The sequence below is a fragment of the Piliocolobus tephrosceles genome, chromosome 11 (genome assembly GCF_002776525.5).
Source record: "Piliocolobus tephrosceles isolate RC106 chromosome 11, ASM277652v3, whole genome shotgun sequence".
Classification (NCBI taxonomy): Eukaryota; Metazoa; Chordata; class Mammalia; order Primates; family Cercopithecidae; genus Piliocolobus; species Piliocolobus tephrosceles.
Genome location: NC_045444.1, coordinates 54,351,995 through 54,378,687, shown reverse-complemented (window position 1 = coordinate 54,378,687; position 26,693 = coordinate 54,351,995). Strand labels below are relative to the sequence as shown.

The following is a 26,693-nucleotide window of genomic DNA, read 5'->3' as shown; positions in this document are numbered from 1 at the left end:
GATTTCAATGTTACTCCTACTTACATAACAGATTAAGCATTTATTTCTCAATATGAAAGTCAGAAGAAACATTGGGCATTGAAGAGCTTTACGATATTCTAAAGGCCAGCTTCAGATCTGGAGCTAATGAAGATGGGTCAGGAATTACCCAGGAATTACTTTATTCACTCTATTCAGTGTTTACACCTAGAAGGCCCAATCAGCTGCAATTGATCCGACTTGACCAGGAAATCAAAAACTTTCTGAGCACAGGCAAAAAACGTTGCTCAGCTGCAAAGTCAGCTTGCTTCTGATGACTTATAACTGTCCTTTTTTTTTTGAGACAGAGTCTTCCTCTGTCGCCCAGGCTGGAGTGCAGTGACACAATCTTGGCTCACTGCAAGCTCCACCTTCCAGGTTCACGCCATTCTTCTGCCTCAGCCTCCCGAGTAGCTGGGACTACAGGCACCCGCTACCACACCTGGCTAATTTTTTGTATTTTTAGTAGAGACGGGGTTTCACCGTGTTAGACAGGATGGTCTCCATCTCCTGACCTTGGGATCCGCCCACCTCGGCTTCCCAAAGTGTTGGGATTACAGGCGTGAGCCACTGCACCCGGCCAACTGTCCCTCTTTCAAACCACAAGCTCCTCAGGGATCCTCAGTGCAGGTGCCTCTCTGTGAGTCAAGCCCAACTTGCAGAGCGATGTTTCATTTCCTGCATGCTTTTTCTACATAGCACCAGTAAGCCTGGACTTCTAGCCACTTGCTCTTGCCCATGATAGAAGCATGCCCCTAATTCTTGGCTATCTTTCTAACATGAACTCCACACCCTACTCAGGACTTCTATCCACAATTTATGTCCTCAACAGACTCTGGCTTGTCTGAGGGTTCCAACATTTCCCTTTTATTCTGACTTAGATATATGTCTACTCTATTACACATAACTTTCCCCAGTTCTAGCTTTTCATCCTAAATTCAATGGCTCAAACCCTAATGTCTGGCTTCAAAAAAACTCAGCAGAAGTTCAAAAGCATTTCTATTCCTCCAAGCTCATATGTCCTTTATCCTTCACTAGGCTGAGGTCCCAGATGTCAGTTCTCAGACACATTAGTGGCTCTAGATATGCACTTAAAGCAAATATAACCTTAAAGGGTAAATAAAGAGCCCGGAACTTGGAATTAGCATATGTGTTTCTGCTGCTAGCTCTGTCACTAAGATCACACCACTGTATCATCTTGGATGAGTCTGTTTTTTTATCTCTAACATTAAAAGGTTTTATAATTTCAAAGTTCTCTTCCAGCTATGAAATTTTATTATTATATTCTGCAAAAGTAATTGTCAGATTAATTCCTAAACATATATTTAAAGGTTTAACACATTATCTAGTGTTATTTACTCTGTCATTTCTCCTCTCCATTAGTGTGGACAACTGAAAGTCAATTACGTATGCTAAGGCAAAGACATTGGAGAAGATTCCCTATACTTTCACTCCACTGGCATATCTGGATGAACAACTTAGTGCCCTGCTCATTAAAAGACTCGAAGACTCACCCACATCCTTTTCTCTCACAAGTTTAAAGAAGCAAAACCCATTGACTGCTATCTAATATGGGCCAGGCATCCAGTTAAGCCCTTTACTGCATCAATTCCAATCTTCACTATTTGAAAGGAAAAAATGATCACCATTTCACAGGATTAGAATGGTTCTTTAGCTTACTCAGCATCACAGCTCTAATAAATGGTGGTGGGAGAATTCAAATGTAAGTACCTCTGCTTAGGACAGGCACACTAGTAAAGATCAGAAAAGGTATTAAGGCCAGGATTGGTGGCTCATGCCTGTAATCTCAGAACTTTGGGAGGCCGAGGCAAGCGGATCACCTTAGGTCGGAAGTTCGAGACCAGCCTGACCAACATGGAGAGACGCCCCCGTCTCTACTAAAAATACAAAATTAGCTGGGCATGGTGGCGCATGCCTGTAATCCCAGCTACTCGGGAGGCTGAGGCAGGAGAATCGCTTAAACACAGGAGGAGGAAGTTGCAGTGAGCCGAGATTATGCCATTGCACTCCAGCCTGGGCAACAAGAGCGAAACTCTGTCTCAAAAAACAAAACAAAACAAAAAAGAAAGAGTATTTAACATCTCAGGCTTGGGCACAAGTGACCGCAACACTTAACCTGCCTGCCATACCATAAGCATGCATTAAACTTGCTATTGCATTTAACAGTACTTACATTGCGCCCTTCCCAAAAGATAGAAACAGATTCTCCCAGGAATGGCTTCAAATTTGTCATATGTGAAAAAAGAAAATAAAGTCTATAATCTAAACATTATATATATACACACACATGCATATCTACTTGCTATATTTAAAAATAGAGTTAGAAATGAAGACATGTTAATGACTATCATTTTGAATAAGTAAACATAAAATGGAATAAATAAAAATACAGATGAAAATAAATGGGAAATACAGAAGTCATTTATTTTAACTCAGAGTTTTAAACTCTGTCTCTAAAAATGAATAGAAATTAGTACTAACTAGTAAGATAAATTCTAAAGTTACAATAATTAAAATTGTCATCATATGGTAGAAATTTAGAATATGATCGAGGTAGCACTTCAAATCAGAGAAAAAAATATGAATTATTTAATACATCATGTTAGGACTATTTGCCGGCCAACTGGGGGAAGAAAACTAAATCTGGAGTTCCCATTTCTGACACTAAAATTAATGAAGTTCTTGTCTCCCACACCAAAATTAATTCAAGATGGCTCAAAAATTTAAACAAAAACCACAATGAAATATTCAAAGAGAGAATTTTTGTTAAACATAATAAATAAAGTAAATGTTTTTATCTCCAAGACCTCTTGAAACCCAATGAAATCACTAAAGATTAAATTACACAGGGTAAAATTCTAAAAGGACTAATGATGATGATAACAAATAAGAGATGTCAGCCAAGGCAGAAGGGCCAGGGTACCTGATTAAGCCAAGCGGAGACAGCTGAAGCCTAACCAGCTCCAGTGATAAAAGTCTCCAGGGATGGAAATCAAAGAAAGACGTCTTACACTTTCATACGCACAAGAATCACCTGGTGATGTCCAGATTCCAAGTCAAAAGATCTAGGGTGGAACCTCAAGTGCTGCATTTCTAACAAGCTCCCTGGTGATGGGGCAGAGGCTGATGGTCTAGGGTTCACACTTTGAGTAGACAGGCTTTAGACTAGAGAATGCCAGTAATGTTTGACAACTGTAGGCACCAGATACCTCTGGAGGTCAGGGTGCAAAGTTCAGCCGGAAAAGGGTACTGGTCCAAAGTCTGCATAAGGAACATGAACACCTCCAGATTAGGTCCCCGAAACCAGGTGACTGCTCTCCCCAGGCCCAACAGAGAGGGCCTCCAATATCTATCAAAATTCAAACAGACCCAGCCACTTCACACTAATAGAAATTTAAGGTAATTCACATGGAAAGAAAGATAGATGTATAAAAGTTGCCACTGTGACATTGCTTTTAATAGCATATGATGGGAAATGATCTCAAGAAGCACTGATACGGGAGTGGTTAAATTATGATAACTACATGCATTACGTATGCTATATGAAATGCATTACGTATGCTATATGAAATGTTAAAAATTCTATACAACCATAGTCAGGCGCAGTGGCTGACGCCTGTAATCCCAGCACTTTGGGAGGCCGAGGCGGGTGTATTACAAGGTCAGGAGATTGAGATCATCCTGGCTAACATGGTGAAACCCCGTCTCTACTAAAGATACACAAAAAAATTAGCCAGACTTGGTGGTGGGCACCTGTAGTCCCAGCTACTTGGGAGGCTGAGGCAGGAGAATGGCGTGAACCTGGGAGGCAGAGCTTGCAGTGAGCCGAGACTGTTCCACTGCACTCCAGCCTGGGCCACAAAGCAAGACTCCATCTAAAAAAAAAAAAAAAAAAAATTCTACACAACCATTTGCTAGAAAAAAGTTGACTTTTCAATATTTCCATAAAAAGATATTCAAGATACCGTAAGTGAAAAACAAAGTGCAAATGAGCATATATAGTTGTATTAAAATGTAGAGAGATACATTGCTGTGGACTGAATGTTTATGTCCCCCAAAATTTATATGTTCAGGCCTACAACCCCAATGTGATGGAACTAGGGTGTGGGGCCTTGAGAAGCAATTACGAAGGTGGAACCACCATGAATGGAATTAGTGCCCTATGAGACTCTCTCTCTCTCATTCCTTTCCTCCCTCGCTCTACCATGTGAGTATACAGGAAAAAGACAAAGAGCCTCTGCAAACCAGGAAGAGGTGCCTCACCAGACATTGCATCTGCTGGTGCCTTGATCTTAGGCTTGTCTCCAGAACCATGAAAAATAAATTTCTGTTGTTTAAGCCACCAGTCTATGGTATTTTGTCATAGCAACCTGTGATGGTTAATTTTGGGTGTCAACTTCACTGGAATAAGGTATACCTAGAGAATTGGTAAAGCATTATTTTGGGGTATGTATATGAGTGTGTTTCCATAGGAGATTAGTGCGCAACTCTGAGTAAATTAAATGGGGAAGATCTGCCCTCAGTGTGGGCAGACACTATCCAATTGCCTGGGGACTTGGATAGAAAAAAAAAAAAAAAAACAGAGGAAAAGGATTTCCTGTCTCTCCCGGAGCTAGGACACACTCTTTTCCTCCCGCCTCTGGACATCAGCACCCCAGGTTCTCCAGCCTTGGGGCTCCAGGACTTACATCAGCAGTCCCCGCTAAGTTCTCAGGTCTTTTCACTTGTACTGAGCCAAGGTACTGATGCTGCAGGGACTCCAGCTTACAGATAGCCTATTGTGGGATGTCTCAGCCACCAAGGTCACGTGAGCCAATTCCCCTAATAAATCTCCTATCTAATCTATCTAATTAACATATTTATCTGTCTATCATCTATCCATCCATCCATCCATCCTATCGGTTTCTCTGGAGACACAGCCCTAAGACATATATACTTGAACATGCATAGAAAATATTCCAGACGGCAGTTACAAATGGTTGTCTCTGAGGAGAGAGTTTTATTTTTCATGGTATACCCTATTTTATTGTTTAACACTTTTTTGCAATATGCATGCATTGATTTTTTCTTTATTAGCTTCCTTCTCCGAGAATTACAAAGAGCAAGGTGATACAATAGTGATTAAAATTAAAAAAAAAAAAAACAGAAGATGCCAGAGAGGAGCATAATTAATGCACTGGCTGGATGCTGCCATTCCTTGTTCTGTCCAAAAACTGGTTTGAGGAGATAGGCTAACCTCTTTTGCAACTCTTTCTCTGTACCTCAGAAATAGAAACAATAGTAATAACACACAAGTTTATTTTAGTTTATAATTTTGAACCCTACATCAATTGTGATCATTTATTTCATAAACATATGTCATATATTTGAACCTTTTCCAACTTAGTGCCTTAGGCTTACCTAGCTAACAAAAACAGTGAGTCCAGACTTGCATGTCAGAGGGTAGTTGTATTCAACGTTAACAAATGTCTGATTCTAAGCCTCAAAATCACGATGTTGCAAGATCAAACACGACTCACAGAAGCACAAACACTACCACATTGGGGCAGGAGCCAATAATCCTGAGAAAGTCTGCCTGCTGTAACTAAGTCTAACAGCCTGATCTATGAGCCAATGTGCTTTATATCAATTTTCTAAAACCAAAAATATCATTAAGAAACTAGTTAGCTACTTCTAGTAAACTTTTAGTTTCCCAATTTAAACCCTTGGATACAACTTCCATAAAACACCAATCAAAATATTATATATAATCACTCATTTTTCACTAAAATATTGCTGCTAGCCTGTTTATACGTCCATTAAATTTAATCATTGATTCTACATTTATGGTCTTCCTCTACCTTGTCATTTTACCAAATCCATACGCAGTAAGTTCTCTACCACTTTGAAGCTATACATTTTTAAGAGAGAAAAAAAAAATCCCATGATATAAAATTGCTTTTCAAAAAGTTACTTTTAAAAAGCCATCCTAGAATGTCTTTATTCTCAGAGACATTCTAGGATGGCTTTTTAAAGATCCATGCTCAGCTACTCACTGGTGATGTGTCATAGTTGCGATTTACTTTGCATGCTACAGAAAAAATATGATAAAATGTTAATAATCATTGAATTCTGGTGGCAAGAATATGAGTGTTCATGGCACTTTTTTTTAGCTTTTCTCTATATTTGAACATTTTCATAAAAGTCAAAAAATGTTAATACATGCCATCCTATTGGTATAAAAAAAAAACTTTTCCCAAGTAGACAAGCACGATGAGATAATACGATGACTAAATGGTAGGGTGGGACAGGCAATCAACTGTACTGAAGAACAACCTAGTTCTAGATTTAAAGTGTTTTTGAGTTCTCAGTTCTTACTTGTTGAATCTTGGTTACTCGTTGCTTGTTTACTTGCTGAATGAAAATGTTTCTACCATCAGAATAGCTTAATCATAAGGTAACTCTTCTGATAATAAATTATTAGGAAGCCCCATACCAGGACACATATTCTTCATTCGTGATTTCTTGTTCAAGGTAACTTATGATTGACTTTTATTTGTTGTAAAAGAATAGAACACAACACTCACCATTCCTGTCAGCTAAGTAACCCTAAGGCAATGAATTGGGAAGGGTGGAATATGTTTGTTAAATAAATGTTTGCAATAGATGTCACCAAGTTCAAAAGTATAAACTTGAATTTCTCATTGTATTTTATGATTATCATTCCCATTTCTTTAAAGAAAGAGTGGCAAAATGCCTTGTTATGGTATTATTAAATTGCCTTCCTAACCAGCATCCCAACCTTCTGTTCTTTGGGAAAGTCATCATGTTAAAATAGTTGTTTTAACATGAACTTAATCTTTATAGATTAAGTTTACCAAAATTACATTCTGTTTGCTGCAGGATAAGTCACGGTCGGGAGGACATGAGGAATGGGTTTCCTCATACTGCATTGGTAGGGATGTCAATTGGTATAATTTTTCTTGAAAGGTTTTCAACGCATTTATCAAAATTTTAGCTCTGCACATCCTCTGATTCGGCAATTCTACTTCTTTATGTAAGTTTAGAGAAAAATACCTAAATACAAAGAAGTCTGCATAAGAATGAAGTTACTGCATTGTTTCCTATAGCATTTATGGAGAAGCAGTTAAATCAACTAGGAAACACCCACATAATGGGATTCCGTGCCATCACATTAAAAAGAAAATGGCTCTACATTCACCAACATTGGAAAATCCCCAAGACATGGCCTTAAGTAAAAAAAAGACAAGTAAGTTTCAGAGCAAGACTCAGAGTATACCATTCATATTTTCTTTTGCTTTTTGAAAGACAAGATCTCGCTATGTTGATTAAGCTGGAGTACAGATTCACAGGTGCAATCATAGCTCACTGCAGCTTTCAACTCCTGGCCTCAAACAGTCCTCCCACCTCAGCCTCCTGAGTAGCTGGGACTACCGGTGTGTGCCACCACACCTGGAATCACTCATGTTTTAAACTAACTTTATCTTTCCATATACATATATATGTAGGTAAATAATTGAAAAAGGTCCAAAAGGATATATATATCAACTACTAATACTAGACACATCAGGGAAGAAAGTGAGATAGAAGAAACAGTGAAAATGGAGAATTGGCTGTGGTTTTTTTTGTTTGTTTGTTTGTTTGTTTTCTGTATTGGGAGTTTCCCAATGAGAGTACATACATATCATTAGTAATTTTTAAAATAACTGTTAAGTCAAGAGGTATCATATTCTAAATATTTCAAATACAATTTTGTAGCATTATTAATCATGTTAGATATTGAAACATTTTTAATCCACAAATTAAAATTAATGCCCTAGAAACTAACAAATGGTTACTGCTGACACAATAATGCACTAAGATTTATTATATATATTGTGTCATTACATTTCTAAGAAAACTGAAAAGAATTCAGAAGTTCCATTTAAAACTAGCCCGAAAAAACAATCATCTCAAACATGAATAATTTGGAAGAACGTTGTTGTGCCCTCTTTGCAGAAATACTACTAGGACTTAGTAAAGTGATTATGAAACTTAAAAAAATGCAGAGATGGCAGCACAATAAAAGGGTAAATTTTTTTAAGATTATAGAAACATTAAGAACAAAAGAAAAAACAAACATGAGTGAAAAGATATATGGCAGGCAGGTGTGAAAAGAATTAATAAAACCACATAAAAAACTAATAATATTAAAATGATTATAGCCAAGATGATAGACACTAAAGGCAGAGAAAGGAAATCTAACATATGTTTAACTGATATTCCTGAAGAAGAGAAGAGGATAAAAGGAACTAAAGATAGATCCAAAGACAGAATAAAAAGCTTAAATTAGAAAAATCGAGATGAAAAGATACACGTTTTTAAGGTGAGCATAATTTTTCAGATGCAAGCACTGCAAGTTTTAAAGACATTATTTTCAAAACAAAGTATTCCAATATCACAAACCAATACTTTGCGTTCAAAATATCTGGCTTTTTCAAATCCAAAATATCGGATAGCTTTGATTCCATTGTCTCAATTGACAAAGAGTAAGACCATCTATACTCAAGGAACAAGATCCAGACGTTTGTCAACGAACTTATACACCTATCTCATTTAACATCATTAATTTGTTTTTCTTAAAAAAGACGTCAAGATACTGTATTTTTGTCTCGTTACTAGCATATATCCTTATAAAACAGTATCATTAATCAAATAAGGTGGAAAAGAAAATGGATGTTCTGACTATGGCCTTTCTCTTTCTCACATTTTCACATCCTCTTCCCGTTCCTTTTTCAGTAATTTATTAAATTTGATGGCTAAATACTAATCAGATTTTGTACACAAACACACACACACACACATATCTAAGCATGTGCACAGACTTAACACAAAGAGAAAAAAGAAAGTTCTATTGGTAAAGGCAGAGCTCGTGTCTTCCTCCATAAGGAACCTACTATTCCCCTTAAGTGGAATAGCGAGTTTTGCTGCATAAATTGGGCCTTTCATCTTCATACTGCAAATGGAGTACTAGCTTCTGGGGTACTAGTAATGTTCTGATCCTTGATCTCGGTTCTGATTAATGAACACCTGGTGTAGCCACTTTGTTGTGATAATTCACTGAGCTGTACAAGAAAGTATACTTTTGTTCATGTTTCAGTACCAATGCTATACAGGGAGAATAAAAAGTCTACTTTAGAAAAAAATATAGCATTTTTCGCCGGGCGCGGTGGCTCACGCCTGTAATCCCAGCACTTTGGGAGGCCGAGGTGGGCGGATCACAAGGTCAGGAGATCGAGACCACGGTGAAACCCCGTCTCTACTAAAAATACAAAAAACTAGCCGGGCAAGATGGTGGTCGCCTGTAGTCCCAGCTACTCGGGAGGCTGAGGCAGGAGAATGGCGTGAACCCGGGAGGCGGAGCTTGCAGTGAGCCGAGATCGCGCCACCGCACTCCAGCCTGGCGACAGAGCGAGACTCCGTCTCAAAAAAAAAAAAAAAAGAAAAAGAAAAAAATATAGCATTTTTCTCACAATGCCATATGAACATTTGCTAAGCAAGTGATTACACATTTGAATGTTGGGGTTTAGAGCTAACACCCACTAGGGTATAATGGTGACTGAATCAGCGTTTCTCCAAGATGGAATGTTAAGCCCAACTCAGGAATCTATGCTCCCTTTCATTGTGCACACATGGCAGAGGGTCAGTCAGCATCTGCACTCACACTCTCACCTTCGTCACTTCCTCCCTCCACAGGTTTGAACTGGACCTCACAAACAAAGACTGTGTTCAACTTCACCTGCAAAGGTGAGTGTAACCTGTTCTCAACATCCAAATACATAATCATACACTATTTACTTCAGCAGTTCTCATTCAGAGCAGCAGCCGGACTCTTTTAGATTGGCTTGTAAAGTAAGGTGGTAGGAAGTTTCTAGCAGCTAAGTGCACTCAATTTAGAAAAGCTTTAGACAATCTGAAAGGACAGAAATTCCTTATATTTGATCCCTGAATAAAGGATTAGTTATTGGCTGGAAAGTGGAATGGCGATTGATGGGAAGAGCGGCCACCCAGGTCTGGTTCTGCTTTAAATGCAACATTTTTGTCTCATCTTTAACTCTGAAAAAGGGGGAAACAGCTTACCAAAAAATAAACAGTTGTTTTAAAGTTGTAGAACACAATAACTCAAATGTATTTCCTTTTTAGAAATCAGAGAAACAGCCTAAAACCATGACGTTATCTTTGAGAACAGAAAGAACATTTATTTCATGCTATTTATTACATAGTTTTAAATGCCAAAAAACTAAAAAGTAGTATGTCACAAATAACATTAAAAGTTTCACAAAAGTTGAGGTGAAAGCTCTTATTAACTATCCAAGTGGATTTGCCCCAAACTCATTATTACCCTGAGAAATGTGAGAACAACAGACCATCTGGTAACCAGGGCTCAGGGTCAAAAGGTAAAAGGGATCCCCTTCCCAATGAGGAGATTCCTTTTACCCAGGACACTTTTAAGACAGAGCAGGTTCTGGGAAAGAGGGGAAGGTAAGAAGATGTGAAAGCACTAGGCAAATAGGATCCAGCAGTCAAATAAGTGGTAAGCCATGGTCCTAAACTGGTTACTACTTGCCCTCTGCCCAATCTTATACGGCTTGACACTACACCCGGTGTGGACAGCCTGGGGCCCCTAGGGACACCACAGGTATTGACACTGGTAAGCCTGTTTGCCTGCTTAGAGACCCATAGCTAATGCCTGCCTCTGAGGGAGGCAACCTCAGGAGGAGCTGGAATTTCCTGGTGCTGTTCTCATTAAACTCTAAGTTATAGTTTACTGGCATGTTTATTTCAGGAGCCTCATTCCTTCAAATAAACTATACCTAATGCTAGCCAAAAGTAAGCTTCACACATTGTAAAACTCAAAACTATGAACATAAAACACATACACAAAACCACTTGACTGCCTGAACCCTCCTCAGAAATCCTGTCTGGTTAACAATCACCACCTGCATATCTGTTTTTGTTCTCTCCCTGGTCCCTTTACAATTCTGCAAGCAGCCATTTAAGTGTGGGAGCTTAACAAGCAAGACTTAACACACATTGGGTGAAAGTAGAAGGAAAACAAAAAAGTTTATGGTCTCAGTAACACAGGCATGCAAAGGAGGAATTAGCACACCAAGAACTGACCCTGGCTATCTGTAGACAGTTCTGCCCTCAGGAGCTCCAACCCATACTTAATGGGGAGTCTTTTAATCACCTTTTTAAAAAGCCACGAAATGTGGCACAGGGACAGTGGGGGCAGGCAACACCCCTCAGTCACCAAGGAAGCTTCTTCCCACAAACACTCTAAGTCACCCTTAGGGCAAGACAGAGAAGCCATTTCTTATGATGCAATCATAGTTCACTGCAGCCTGGACCTCCTGAGCTCAAGCAATCCTCCCATCTCAGCCACTGGGGTAGCTGGGGCTCCACGTGCATACCACCATGCCCAGCTATTTTTTTTTTTTTTTTTTTTTTGGTCGAGTTGGCAGGGTCTCACCAGTTTGCTCAGGCTGGTCTCAAACTCCCAGGCTCAAGCGATCCTCTCAAAGTGCTGGGATTACAGGCATGAGTTACTGCCCTGACCTCAGGATGGGTTTAATAGGCTGAGCAGTCAGGTAGAGTGACCAGCTGTTTCAATTTTCCCTGGACTGGCATTTCCTGAGACTGTCTCAAACAAATCAGAATGAGATGGTTACTCTATAACGGCACTGCCAGGGTTCCAGGTCAGCCAGGCTCTGCCAGGACCTGAGTTGAGTGGCAGAGCACAAGTCACTTCATTCATCTCTTCAGGCTGGGTATCTTCAATCTAAAGTGGGAGGTGGAATAGTATTTTTTATCTCCGCCAGTAGTTCTCAAAGTGTGGTCTTCTGGTCACCTGTGCTGTAAAACAGTGTCTGACAGCAGTATTGCAATTGTGGGGGTGGGTAGGAACAGTGTGCTCTGGTGGGGAGGAGTATTTTATCACTTCTATCAATTCTGTGTTTATAATTGGCTTCACATGGTGCCAAGAGAAAGACTAACTTTTAACCAATTTTTAAAAATTCTCTACAGCTAATACATCGCCCTACTACATGTACCCAAAGCAGATCAATCCCACCATTCCCCACTTCAGGACACCACTGTTGTCTAACCCACAATGGACTTGTAGATCTCTGAATGAGTAAGTTTCAATTTCCATTTTCAGTAGAAAGTCTACGACCCTAAATGATGACTGAATTAAAACGGGCAATTTTTAGTAATTTGTCGCTACACAGCATTGTGGTTTCATCTTTGCCTTACTTCCTCATTTAATAGACAACCCACCACAAATGTCCTCTTTCATCACCCTAAGATGTCTCTAACAAAGCCTTAAGAAATGAGCAGGTTTGTTAAATTATTTACATGGCTAACTACTTACAAATTATATTTAAACTATGCAGAGCTGGGAAAGTGCCTATAGTTGAAAGCAGGTGCAAATTCCTTCTGAACTAATTTAGTCAGGCTAGGTTCGCCACATTCATGCCAACGGAAGTTCCAATTTGGGGGTGCGGGTTTATTTCACTTAAACAAAAAAAAATACATACATATATCATTTTCAGCTAATTTTGAATGTTTCTATTTTCATAAATGTGATCCCAATGTCAGTAGACTAAATTTCTTTTTTCTTAAGGATTAAATTAAGATAATCCACTAGGCTTAAAATTCTGAAATAAATCAATAAAAGTATGTCTTGAGGCTATCCTATTTCTGGGAGGCTCTTATTAGGAAAAATGTTTCTAAGCTGTCTAAATATTAATGTACACCCTCAGCAAAGTGCATTACGTGAGTGTGAAGTGGACACAGCCCCATTCTTCACTAAACTGCTAGGGGTGTTTTCTGCCAGCTACAAGAAGAAGAATCAAAATCTTCCTCAGGAAAAAAAGAGAGAGAAGGGAAAACAGAATAGGGAAAGTAAAATTCTGTACACAGACAGCCCTAACTGGGGAAAATGGGGATCTATACAGAAATGAGGTCTATGGTAAACGTCTATGATGTAAAGATAAGGCCAGTGAAGTCCCATTTCTGGAAATAAGAGTTCCAACTAACACTCAGAAAGTGATTGTGTATGTGTGTGAATAAACCTGAAGAACAAGTAAGCACTGCTTCACCGAGCTAGGCACTGCCCTAAACACAATGCATGTATTATCTCATTTAATCCTCACAGCAACCCTATGAGTTTCAGATGAAAACTGAGCTTGCAGAGATTAATTTGTCCCTAGACCAGCAGCTAGCAAGTGGCAGGACCAAAACACAGCCCAGGTCTTAAGTCAATATAAATGCCAAACTTGATGTGCGCCATTACTAGTGGTCAAATACCCAATCAATTTTCCCTTGAGACTGAATGCAATAAACAACTATCATCGGGGCTAGACCGGGGCAGTAAGTAGGTGGAGATACCTGCATATCACTGAAAGGCAGCTTCCAGAGAAAACTCCACCCAGAGGGAGACCATCTTTGGGAATGGGGTCTCTCTCCAAAGGCACAGAAGCCAGAGCAGAGGCCAGGCTCTCAGTGGCACACAGAGGCCCCCGACTTGTTTAATACTCCACCATTAGAAATGGTTTTCCACAGGTCCCCAGTATACAATCCACATCATTAACTGTTAAGAAAAGGCTTAAAAGCATCCTCCTCCCTAAACTGGCACAGTGCTGAAAAGATTGGGGTTTCAGGGACTGTCTAAAACTCTAAATATTTACTCTTCAAAAGAACAAGTAAATCCTCCAGGTCCAGCATCAAATATGTAAACAGGCCCTACTGCTTCCACAAGCTGTACCCTGACCCCATGTCCTTGGGCCCCCACACATATACCCATTTATTGTTTTTTAGAAAATCAAATTACAGAACAGTATTTCTCAAGCAGATACTAAATACTGTACTCTGGTATCAATTATTTTCTACACAATGTGTATTTTTAAGAACCAAGTTTCATTGAATCCCCTTATGTACATTTTTGCAGAGAGTGCTCAATACTGCAAAGGAGCATACTCTCCATTTTACAAGAGAGGACACCAAATTTGGGAGAATATGTTGTCTATTACTGCACAGGTAATAAACAGCACTGTTTGAATTTAAACCTGAATTCCGTAATCTTTCTGATATGATATCCCACCCATTTTCCTTTCAATTATAGCTAGAAATACACGTCTATTAATTGCAATAGATAAACAAAATAGCAAAATAATTTAAATATACTATTATCAAGTCTATCCATGCACTCAAAGATGCACACACATCCTCTGACATACAAAGCCCTTTTCGTCTCCCATTTTCCATAATGCCCAAATGACTGTTTGCCTCATTCTCAGTTTTTCTTCACTCAAGTTATTGTGTCCAAAACTGCCACTCTGCTTAAACCAGCAAGTCACTTTATTCTGCTTTGAAATGGTGAGCTATTAAAACAAGATCTACAGGGCCACTTAGACCAGCTGGCAGCTTTTACTCTGATACTTGCCAAACTGTGTCCCTGGACAAGATTTTAGATAGTTTTCTAAACACCCTCCCCCACTCTTAACTCTATGCTGCTCCTCTTCTCTCAAAGACTTCCCTGTGTCTTTAATAAAGGGTCTGTACCAGTAATAATAAGAAAGAATAGAGGAAGTGACAAAGAAAGAAGAGAGGGAAGGAGGGTGGGGAAGGAATGGAGGAAAAGAAAGAAAAAAAAATACAATCTTAACCACAGCTTCACACACAGTAGCTTTGTAACCTGAAAATCTCAAAGATAAGATGTGACATTTATGTAGACAATGGCAAGTCACAAACAAATGTTACTCTTAGGTCACTGTGTGAAAAAGGTTACCTAGTAAAGGAATGCCTCTCTCCTGCAATTAAAAACCGTTTGTATATCTCTAACCTCAGCCTTGTCAAAATCAAGCCCCACAATCCAATTCTAAATTATAATAATAAAAGCAAAAGTAGGAATAGAAGGCAGGAGTGGTCCAAGAGAAGTCCACTTTGAAGACCAGTAGAGAGATAAAGGAAGTTCTCCCTTAAAAGAAGAAAAAAGAAAAACAGCACTGCCTAAAACATTCTTACAGATGAATTACGGAAAGCAGTATTTTGTACAATGACCAAACATTAGAATAAACTTCAAAAACTACTGTTCAATAACATGTACCTGACTGCTTCCAATCAGATTGTTTTTATAATATGCAGCATTTGAGAAAAATCACATTTAAGTATTCAAGTGTTTGAATCATTTGCTTGTAAAATGCATGGAAATTTAAACTGAAAACTAGGGAGGAAGATGAAATCTGATTTTCACTCACCCAGAGCTTCCATAGGATATACCTGTGGCCTAGGCGGCTAAGGAGAGTTTTATCTCATTATCCTGGTTTGCTTTAAATGGATTGTGTACTTACCAGGTGACTTGGCTTTAATCCTAGGCTCCTCTGAAACTATACAATGTGCTTTGCTAAAGATACTTTGCTCTCCTCTTCTATACGTGCAGCCAGTTTACTATTATTAAGTTGTCATATTAACAAATGGACTTGAAATGATATGTTCAGTTCAAGTGCCTTCTTAAAAAAACAGGATACTTAAGAGCTCTCTGGGTTTAAAACCCTCCTTCTATCAGCCCTCACCTCCCACCCACCCATGCCAGATGATTCTGGAAAGAAGAGGCGCTCTCCTAGATTTGAAGGGAATTAAGCAGTTTAAAAAAAAAAAAAAAAAAAAAAAAAAGGCAGTGCTTGATGAACTGAGATCAACAGAACTGGGATGTTTGTTCCTAACTAGAAAAATGTCAAGACAAGAAAATGAAGGCAGTAATTTCTAGTGACCTTTAAAGTCAGCAAATCTTCAATTTTTTTTTAAATTGTGGTAAAATACACATAGCATAACACTTACCATCTTAACCATTTTTAAGTGCATGTTGTTCTATGTCATTAAGTACATTCACATTGTTGTGCAACCAAGACCACCATCCAGAACTCTTTCCATCTTGCAAAACTGAAACTCTGCACTGCCCTCCAGCACCTGGCAACCACCACTCCACTACCTGTGTCTATGAGTCTGACTACTCTAGGTGCTTTATATAAGTAGGATCCTACAGTATTTGTCTTTTTGTGACTACCTTATTTCACTAAGCATAATGTCTTCAAAGCTCATTCATGCTGTAGCAGAATTTCCTTCATTTTTAAAGATGAATCATATTCAATTGTACGTTGCTATGGTCTGAATGTTTGTGTCCCCCCCCAAAATTCATGTTGAAACCTAATAACTAAGTGTGATGGTGTTAGGAGGTGGGGCCTATGGAAGCTGATTAGGTCACAAGGGCTGAACCCTCATGAATGGGATGGGTAACCTTAGAGAAGTGGCCCCAGAGCCACCTTGCCCCTTCTGTGATGTGAGAATACAGTGAGAAGGTGCCATCTGTGACCCAGAAAGTGGGCCCTAACCAGATGGTAAATCTGCTCACACCTTGATCTTAGACTCCCCAGCCTCCAAAACTGTGAGCAATAAATTTCTCTTGCTTATGAATTATCCAGTCTATAGTATTTTGTGGTACCAGCCCAAACAAATTGAGACATATGTATACGCCACATTTTGTTTCGCTGTTCATATATCAATAGACACTTGGGTTGCTTCTGCCTTTTGGTTATTGTGAATGATGAACACGGGTATACAAATATATCTTTGAGTCCCTGACTTCAAATCTTTTGGGTGTATACCCCTAGAGATAGCATTGCTGTATCATATGGCAATTCTATTTTTAATTCTTTGAGGAACCTCCATAGCAGTTGCACCATTTTACATTCCCACCAACAGTGCACAACAGACCCAATTTGTCCTTACCCTAGTCAACACTTGTTATTGTTTGTTTTTTTGTTTTGATAGCAGCCATCCTAATCGTTATCTCATAGTGGTTTTGATTTGTAGTTCCCTAGTGATTAGCCTAATAATAGTAAGTCTTTTTTTGTTTGTTTGTTTTGACATGGGGTCTCACTCACCCAGAATTTAGATAATCTATTACAGGAGTTTTTTTTTGTTTGTTTTTCTTTTTGTTTTTAATTTAGGCTCTATCCCTCTTTCCCTCATAAAGACCCATTCATTCTTGATGCCTCAGTCTTCCTCCCAGCCCTTTTTCTCTGCCTCACTCTCCATAACAAAGTATTATTATCAGTTACTTCATCATCCTCTTGAGTGTATTCCTTCCACTATCTAAAATCTGAGAAGCTCCCTTCCTGATGATGGTGACTTAGCATGTGGGGAAGAGTCGGGAGGAAGAAATAAATAAAAAAGTATAAGGCCAGGCGCAGTGCCTTATGCCTGTAATCCCAGCACTTTGGGAGGCCAAGGTAAGCAGGTCACTTGAGATCAAGAGTTCGAAACTAGCCTGGCCAACATGGTGAAGCCCCATCTCTATTAAAAATACGTAATCCCAGCTACTTGAGGAACTGAGGCATGAGAATCGCTTGAACCTGGGAGGCAAAGGTTGCAGCAGCTGAGATCTCGCCACTGCACTTTAGCCTGGGGAACAGAGTGAGACCCTTGTCACAAAAAAAAAAAAAGTATAAATATGTGATCGGAGACATAGACTGAGATAAGACCACTCTGCATTAAAAAGAAAGAAAAAACCTGAAGGCCACCAATTTCTTACAGAAAAAAGATAAAAATTACATCTCCTCATCCCCATAGGAAAATATACCCGAATTCACAGAAAATGAAATACCAATTACTAATAAATATTTGAAATAAGTTTATCATAAGCAATATAAGAACACACATTATAACAGTAACATTTTTTTCAATACAAAGCAAAAAAAATTTTTTTGTTTTGAGACAGGGTCATGGTCTGGCACCCAGATTGGAGTGCAGTGGCATGATCTCGCCACTTCAGCCTCCCAAGTAGCTAGGACTACAGGTGAGCAACACCACACCTAGTAAATTTTTGTATTTTTTTGTAGAGACGGGGTTTTGCCATGTTGCCTGAGCTGGTCTCAAGCTCCTGGGCTCAAGCAATCCAAACTCCTCAGCCTCCCAAAGTGCTGGGATTACAGGCATGAAACACGGTGCTCAGCCTCCAGATTTTTTCCAATGATAATAACCTATATTCTGATAAGGAAATACGAATGGGTATAATCTTTCTGGACAACAGTTTGGCAATTTGTATCCATCAAGAACACTAAAATATTTATCCTTTTGGGCTCAGAAATGCCACCTCTAGGAAACATTCCTTAGGAAATCATCAAGAATTAAAAGACATGTAAATAAACTGGAAATGGACTAAATACCCATTAAAAATATGAACACTGGTTAAGTAAATTCTGGTATAACTATAGTATAGAATGGTGTATAGTCATTAAAAATATTTTTGAGTAAGTTCAATTACATGGAAAATATTCAGATTATATCATTAAATGGCAAAAGGCTAAATATAAAACCATATATATATACAGCATGATTTCATGATATTTACTTTAGAATAGGAGATCACCAAAATTGTTAGATCAAGAAACCTAGTTCCAAATTCCTACATTGCTATTTTAAGTTATATAAAGTTAAGTGTATTTCCTAAATTCTCAATCCTAAATTTCATCCATAAAATGGGGAAAAATTAGTATCCACCTTACGCAGCCTGACAGGGGATTAAATAAAGTAAACCATGTAAAGTAATAAACTCATTAAGGAATAAATATTAGTTGTTACTATTGTTTCCAAAACTTTAAAAGTTGTTCATTAAAAATGGCAGTCATTCAAAATAGTCAAACATCAAACAAAATAAATGGTAAGCACCAAGTCATAGCTTCAGACCATGCACCCAAACATCCACAGCATTAGTAACAAGAAACCCCAAAAAGACATTGCAAGAATCCCCCTGACTGGCTGCAGTGACTCACACCAGCAATCCCAGTGCTTTGGGAGGTCGAAATGGGAGGATCACTTGAGGCCAGGAGACTAGCCTGGACAACAAAGCAAGATAACATCTCTACTGAACACAAATTAAAAATTAGTCAGGCATGGTGGCACCCACCTGTAGTCCTAGCTATGGGGAGGATGAGGTAGGAGAGTTGTTTGAGCCTCAAGGCTGTAGTGAGCTAAGATAATGTCACTGCGCTCAAGAGTGAGGCTCTGTTCCAAAAAACAAGTAAATAAATAAAATAATCACCCTTTTGTGTTCAATCATGCCACAGTATAGGTGTCAATAAAGATTATGGTGTCAGGAAAGAGAGACCAAAAAAAGCTCATGAAATCATTTTTAAAAGGTGGCTGGGGGAAGAAACCAAAGAATAAAATCTTAAGAATAAAGATTCTCAAGGCATTGCTAATATGAAAGGATCACTGTGCTATACAAGGCAATCCTGTTTACCTTTAAAAAAAAAAAAAGAAATGAAAAATGGTTTCTAAGAAAAATTAAGTGACACAACTAGACAGTACAATCTGGAACCCCAGTATTCTGATTCAAAAGTGTTTAAGAAAGTAATCAAAAGAAGATGAGCGAGGAAAAAAATAAAATTTTGAGAGTCCCAACTATGTAAGAAATAAATAAAAAATCTGGTTTCACCTGGTGATAAGAGGAAGAAATGTAAGTGTATGCAATAACATTTGAAACTTTTAATATACAACTCAGGCCTCAGTTCTGGTGTTCAGCAACAAGGTTTAATCAGGTTAGTAAAATACAAGAGGGCAGCCTGAGGATAGTGCAGCAATGTCTGACTGGTATGCTGATGGAAGAAACTCACCTGAAATCCCATTTTCCCTCTGCTGCCACCTGTCCTTCTCCATCACAGAAAAGCAACCACTTCTGAAACACTTTACAACTAGGAATCCAAGAGAAAACTAGCCCTGTCCACAGAGAATTCAAATATTTTCAACAGAGAAGTCATAAGTGAACTCAGGGTATTAATTTCATAATCCTAGATGACATTAGATCATTGCGATAATTTAAAATTATCTCACCTACCTCCTCCACCATTCTAAGGCACTGCCCCTTAACAGTAATGTTATGCCTTTTACCCACAAATTAACCTATAACAAATAGCCAAACTACTGCACTGTGTAAATTCAAAACTTTTTACTTTACTAGATGAGAAAACTGTACTAAGTTCTGCAAAGAATGCCAACCCTCTGATTTCAGGTTGTTTTCCAGGAAAACATCCACTGTCATTCAACCTTCCTATCCCACTCAGAAAGTATGAGAAGCTATTTATGACTGCAGCCCACTTTTTTTTGTTTTGTTTTTTTGAGACAGGGTCTCACTCTGTTGCCCAGGCTGGAGTGTGTAGCAGCGCAATCACAGCTCACTGCAGCCTCAGCCTCCCTGGGTGCATGTGATCCTCCCATATAAGCCACTGCACCCAGCCTGAAGCCCACTCTTGCCTCACACACTAGTCTCTGGCAAAGCAGGTATCCACAGTTTCAATGTGAATCATGCCATATAACTTAACAAGCTAAATAAGGAACACTCATAGGGTTTAATATCCAGCACTGATTGCATGAGAAAACCATGGTTGCATGCAAGTTGTTCTCAAACACTCTTAAAATATATCAGATCAGTCTCTTCATTACAAGGTACACTATAGGAACAGTGAGGAACAAATTCCTTCAGTAATGAACCTGACCTGATACCCCCACTGCTTCCTGGCAGTCATTTACTCACGCCCCTCTTTTCCCCCTAAGTATCAGCAACCAAGAACACGCTCTCACACATTCTCATTCATTCATTCTCTCTTTCTCTCACAGACACACATACACACACACACACATTCTCATTCACTCTCTCTCTCTCTCTTTCTCTCTCTCTCAACTGTCCTCAAAGGCCTCACCCAAGGCTAGCGGACAATAAATCTAAAAGAAAAAGCCTGCTGCCCAGACATTCCCTCAGACACAACTGAGACCCTGTCGTTTCTTGAAGGTTTGGGACAGCAGATCATTCTTGGGCTGAGTGAGTGAAGCCAGGCTTTGCTGTCAGCCTTGCGAAGGATGACACTCCTCACATAGCCTAGCATTTTGAGAGCCAGTCTGGCAGGAATTAGCTTCTCCTTCTTACCCAGTCACCACAAGAGGTGCCAGGCCTACTCTGGGTTCTACCTAAAAGAGGTCTAAGGAAACCAACAATTGCTTTCTCTGTAGAATCTTTTGTTGGTTATTCTGAAATACTGTAGCTTTTTGGAGCATAAATGATAACAGCCCAAATTATTCTTTTGACTCAAAACACAACTGAAAAATACAAGAAACAAAACCATTGGCTACAATATTTCTGTGGGAAAAAAAAAAAAATCTCTTGGCCAGGTGCAGTGGCTCACACCTATAATCCCAGCACTTTGGGAGGCCGAGGTGGGCAAGTTGCTTGAGCCCAGAAGTTTGAGACAAGCCTGGGAAACAGAGGGAGACCCCATCTCTACAAAAAATTTCAAAAACTTAGCTAGGCATGGTGGCATGCGCCTGTGGTCCTAGCTACTCAAGAGGCTGAGGTGAGAGGATTGCTTGAGCCCAGGAGGTGGAGGTTGCAGTGAGCCATGATCATGCCACTGCACTCCAGTCTTGTTGATGAAGGGAGAACATGTCTCAAAAAAAAAAAAAGACATTCAGCCACTTCAAAGTTTCATCAGATAATAATTAGTAATCTTCAAGCACAGAAGATCCACAGGAATCAAAGAATCAGGAGGGTGAAAACAACAAGTTACAAAGGCCATTTGCCTCAACACATAAATGAGAAAACAGAGATAAATTAGGAGGCTGCCCCAGTTTAAGTTTTGACTAGAATTTGAGTGTTCTGATTCCCAATCCACACTTTCTGCATCTCTCCTAAATCCACGGCATTAAAGTTAACATTTGTAACAATAACTCAAAAAATTTTTATTTCTAAACAGAGAATCAGCACGATTTCCACATTTATAAATACCATAGCAAAACACATTTTTGAAAAAGTGAAGTTGGAAGAAATATTTATTATAGTTCCTGAGGATGGCTTACTGAATGTAAACAAGCATTAAATCAAAAATAAATCAAATAGATGACAATGGTATATTATTAATAAATAACATTTTGTTCTTTGTGATCAAGTTAACAACATAATATAATGGTATACAATTTTTATTCTAAGAGAAACAGCCCAGCTGGGAAAAAAAAAAAAACACACATACTTTACTATGTCAATCAGCTGGTCGCTACAGTGGTCCTTCTGGTCCTTACCCAGAGTTAAGTATGCTATAAAGGCTATGCTAAAAACCACCAAGCTTTGAGATCTTCACAGACTCAGCCAAAAGTCATTGACCTTAGGCTGCCCCATTTTTTACCAACCATGCTGGGCTTCCATATTGCTGTCCATATGCTGTCATAAAGCGATATGTTCTAGCTACCAATGCCTCCACTATCAACACCCCAACAGCCAGGATGAAAACGAAAAGACAGGACTGTTTAACTGGGCAAAGTCCAATTCAGTCAATTCTTTGATGTTTCTCTTCGTAGAGAGAAATACCTAAGACTGAGAAGAAGGCATTCAAATTCACAATTTTAGCCTCAACAAGGACATTACTGACTTCACTTAATGTAAAATAAAAACTTGGATAAACAGGTATTTCTTAGGTATGGTCTCAGCTTTGAAATAAATGACAAAGCATAAAAGGAGAAGATTCTTGAGAGAATTATTCCTATTACAAAAGCATTTCATTCTACAAAGGGATTCACAACAGGCTTTTAAAATTATCATACACATTATAGAATGCTGCAAAAGAAAAGAATGTATATGCAATATGCTAGAAGGCTATTGAAAGTGAGTTGTAGCAGTGATAATATTGAATGTTTCTGTTTTATTGATTCAGGCCCTTGATGGTTGCTACTGAGATGAAGGTCACAGGTTGGATCCCAGAATATGTCATTTAGGTTTGAGAAAAGGAGAAACATGCAGAACTTCTAACTGTAGATACAACTAAATTGTGGATTTTCAGAGAATTGAAAAGGTCTGAAGGGTTAAAGATAGAGCTGTCATAGGAAGAAACAAAGTAGACAGTCTTCCAAAAGTCAGTAGCATTCTGTGACATATGTGCCATATTTGATTATTATTCTGAACATTAACCATAAACTTTCACTTTCCATACAAGCCATTAAATCTCTTCTACTTAGATCAACGGCCTGAAGGAAACTGACCAACTCACTTTATATCAATATGAGGACATTTGCTGTGACTGACAATTGAAAGCAGCTCACCCCTCTATGTAAACTTTAAGTCAAGTCATGGGATTATGGAAAAAAAGAAAGAAAATAAAAAATGTTTAGAAAGAGGAAAAATGTACTTCCAATTTTCAACTATTACATTAGTGTTTATCTTTTTAAAGGTAGACACAATCTACGTACAAAGCCATCTCTATTCTAACAAATTAATTTTTTTAAACACAGTGAACAGCCTGGAATCAGCACAGAGAAGGAGGATGTCAGGAAAATTCAGCTTTTTGTGCACAGATCATGCTTTTGTTCTCCAACACATAAGACTGCACATCTCTTTCAAAAGCATTAGCTATCTAAAAGTGAGCCCAGCCAGAATTTATCACACAATTTATCAGAATTCAGCAATTGTATGTAGATCCCCTACTATGTGCCAACATAGAGCAACCTGCTATCCCTGAGTCTGCTTGTTTGTGGAGAGACTGCAGAACTGTATAGAGTTCATATTTTCTGTAAGCAAACATTTGCTCTAGAAGTAACTCTACACCTGCAAACACACCCACTTTTTCACAGTAAGTCACAGCAGTGCTGTGACTTTCTTGATTCTTTTTTATATAGGATCAATGACACATCTGTATTAGATTCCAACAATTTAAACATAAGTCTTTAAGTCTGTTGCTTTGTGCATGTCAATTTCTGCAGGCGAACAGCTGACTTCGTTTACAAGCAGCAATACTGTCCAGTGAAAAATATACCTTCCTGAAACAAAAGATACTTTTTGTCCTCATGAAGCTTTGTTGCCTCTTCCAGCAGCAAATGACTCAAAAGACGTGTTCTGCCATCCTCAATAGCAGTTTTCAGGCAAAGAGGAACAGCAAATGAGGTACCAGCAAAAGCTTAAGGAACCAAACCAAGGTGAGTTGAAGGCGGGGAAGAAAGGCGGAGTGGAAGCGAGAAATGCAATCTAAACTCTACTTTGAGATCTAAGAAATTCCGCCTTTACTGATGAATTGGGCAGAGGAAGGGGAGGGTACAAGAAAGGGGAAGACAGTATTTTCTGTTACGAAGGAAAAAAAAGTGTGCTGCTGTCCCGGTTTTCTTTCAGTAGCAGCACCCAGAGAATGAACGGCAGGCACAATCTAGTTTCGTGATGAAAACGGATTCCATGAGAATAACACAAGTTTGTATGTGACACAATGGAGATATCCAACCAAACCGAGGAACTATACAATTGCATGACAATTCCTCAAAATTTTAAGTGCCTTCGAATACCAAAAAAGAAGTTTATAATTATTCATAGGACAGGGTTGTCAGTTTAATATGACCATTTGCAGGATGTGCACCCGTCCTGTCATATCCTATTTTAAAGAAACCGCTAATGACCTGAAATGCTATTATCCCCTATTTGCCAGGACTGTGGGCCTGATAGTGTCACGGATAAAAACCAAACAGCGACCAGAAGCCAAGAAGTCCCTAGCGAATTCTTTTGAAACACAACCCCTACAATCCATGTGCCGGAGCGTAAAGATTGAAGTGTGCGCGGTTCCTCCTCCCTCCTGGCCGCGCGTCCGGAACGTTCCTGGTTGTCAGGTGGGTGGCGCGGGCCCCGGCGGGAAGCCCTGCCTGGCAGCCTTGCGTGGCGCGCCGGCGGAGAGGAGCGAGCCCCGCCGAGTGCGGCGAGTCCCCAACCAGACCACCGCTCACCTTTGTTCGCCTGCCCTCGCCGGGAGGAGGAGAGAGCAGGGCCCAGGAGCACAGGGGGCGACCCTAACGCTCCGCGGCTCCTCCCCGGCGCCCGGGAGGAAATCCGTGGCAAGCCAGACCCTTTCTGGCTCCCAGAAAGCCAGCCGGGCACGGGGGTCAGCAACCCCTCCCCGAACACAAAGGTTGGGAAGCGTGAACGCGAGCGTTGGGGGCGCGGGGGCGTGCGCCAGAGAGCACGCGAGTGTGCGTGTGCGCGCGTGTGTGTGCAGAGGGAGGGGAGGAGGGGCTTCAGCCCTTCTTACCTCTCGAAGATGAGCCGCACCATGAAGATGCAGAAGGCCAGAGGAAAAGCGAGATAGAGGTCCTCAGCCTGCGGGAAGGTGGCCTCCTCCGTGTTCTTCAGGTCCGCCCAGGTGACATTGTGCGGGAGCCAAAACCTCTCGTTCCAGAACCAGGCTAAGATCCCTGCCATCTTGCTTTGTCCACTCCTGTCCTGCGGCACCCGCAGCCCGCCAAGCTCTCCACCGCGCAGGGCGCCCGGGGATGCGCGCCCTGCTGGCCCCGAGCCTGTGCCGCCGCCGCTCTCGCCCGCCGCCGCCGCCGCCTCCTCCGCGGCCGCTGCTCTCGAAGGCTCGCGGCGAGCCCCGGTTCTCTCCTCCCTCTGGCCGCGCTGGGGAAAGGGGCCGCCTCGCCCGTCACATGGCAGCTTGGGCCGCCCGCCCTGATTGGCTAGTCTTCGCGTCAAACAGCGAGGCACACACGCGGCCAACTCGCCCACGCCCGGAGGGCAGGGCGCAGTCGCTGCGCCCTGGGCGCAGGGGCACCGCTCCGGGGAGTGTCGCCCGCCCCTGTTCTCACCGCTCTCTCGCTTTGTGCTTAGGGCGACGACCTGAAGTCGGCCCCCCAAATCCGTCCTAGCCCCCTGGCTTGCTCGCACATGCTCAGAACGCTGGCTTCTGCCCCGCTGGGGTTTCAGGGCTCTCAGTCCTCTTCCTGTGCACCCGGAGGCGGTGGGTCAGCAGGTAGGGGCTGCGGCCAAGCTTCAGAATCAGCCTTGCTCCGGGAGGAAAGCAAAAGGAGAACGGGGGGGAAGGGGGGTGGAGGGGCGGGGTGGGGAGCAAAGAGCAAAGGAGGAAGTAGGAGGGAAAGGATCCTCCACTCCCGCGCTTGGAGAGGCAGGGTGAAAAATCAGGAACTGAGGCAGAATGGTTTGGCAAGAGCCTTCTGCCTCTGCCCCACGCCTGCCTTTCCCCAATCTTTAACTTTCCGGCCTCTTATACTGCTGCTTCTCATTAAAGTAGTTCCCCCAGGGAACAAGCCCCCTACATTGATTTATGAGGTGGTACAAAAAATTAGGCACTTAATTGCTATTTGATTATTGCTACTTGATGACGATGATGATGGTGGTGATAGCAACTGCAGCGTTCTGTAAAACCACCCCTCTCAACTAACCTCTCTGAAAAGGCTGCTAGACCACATTTTGACCTCACAGATCATGAGAACCTCCACTGTGCTACTCAGCAGGCTCGTTATTTCTGCCTTTTGAATCTGAAACCTTTAAGGCATTAGGCCTCTGAGGCCTAACGCAGGCACCTTCCCTCCCGCAATGCATTTCCCCATTGGTACAGAAGCCATGTATGAATTCGTTCCATGGCCCATGTATTCCTGGTTCTGGGGCATTTTTCTCACATTCATTTTCTGCCTGGTGCTGCCAGTAAGCTATACTGAACCTTTCCAATGGGCATATAACTGCACACACACACACACACACAGAGAGAGAGAGAGAGAGAGAGTTTTACTCGTTCTCCTCTTTC

At 40.6% G+C, this 26,693-nt stretch overlaps 1 protein-coding gene across 1 annotated transcript in view; it reads right to left on the bottom strand.

The window, feature by feature from the left end:
* Positions 1-25,542, bottom strand: part of CERS6 (ceramide synthase 6) — a 329,510-nt gene extending 303,968 nt beyond the window's left edge. The window contains exon 1 of the mRNA XM_023188162.3: positions 25,182-25,542. Coding sequence (XP_023043930.1) covers positions 25,182-25,351 — 170 coding nt within the window. The 5' untranslated portion in view covers positions 25,352-25,542. The remainder of the gene's footprint in view (positions 1-25,181) is intronic.
* Positions 25,543-26,693: the final 1,151 nt, after the last annotated feature.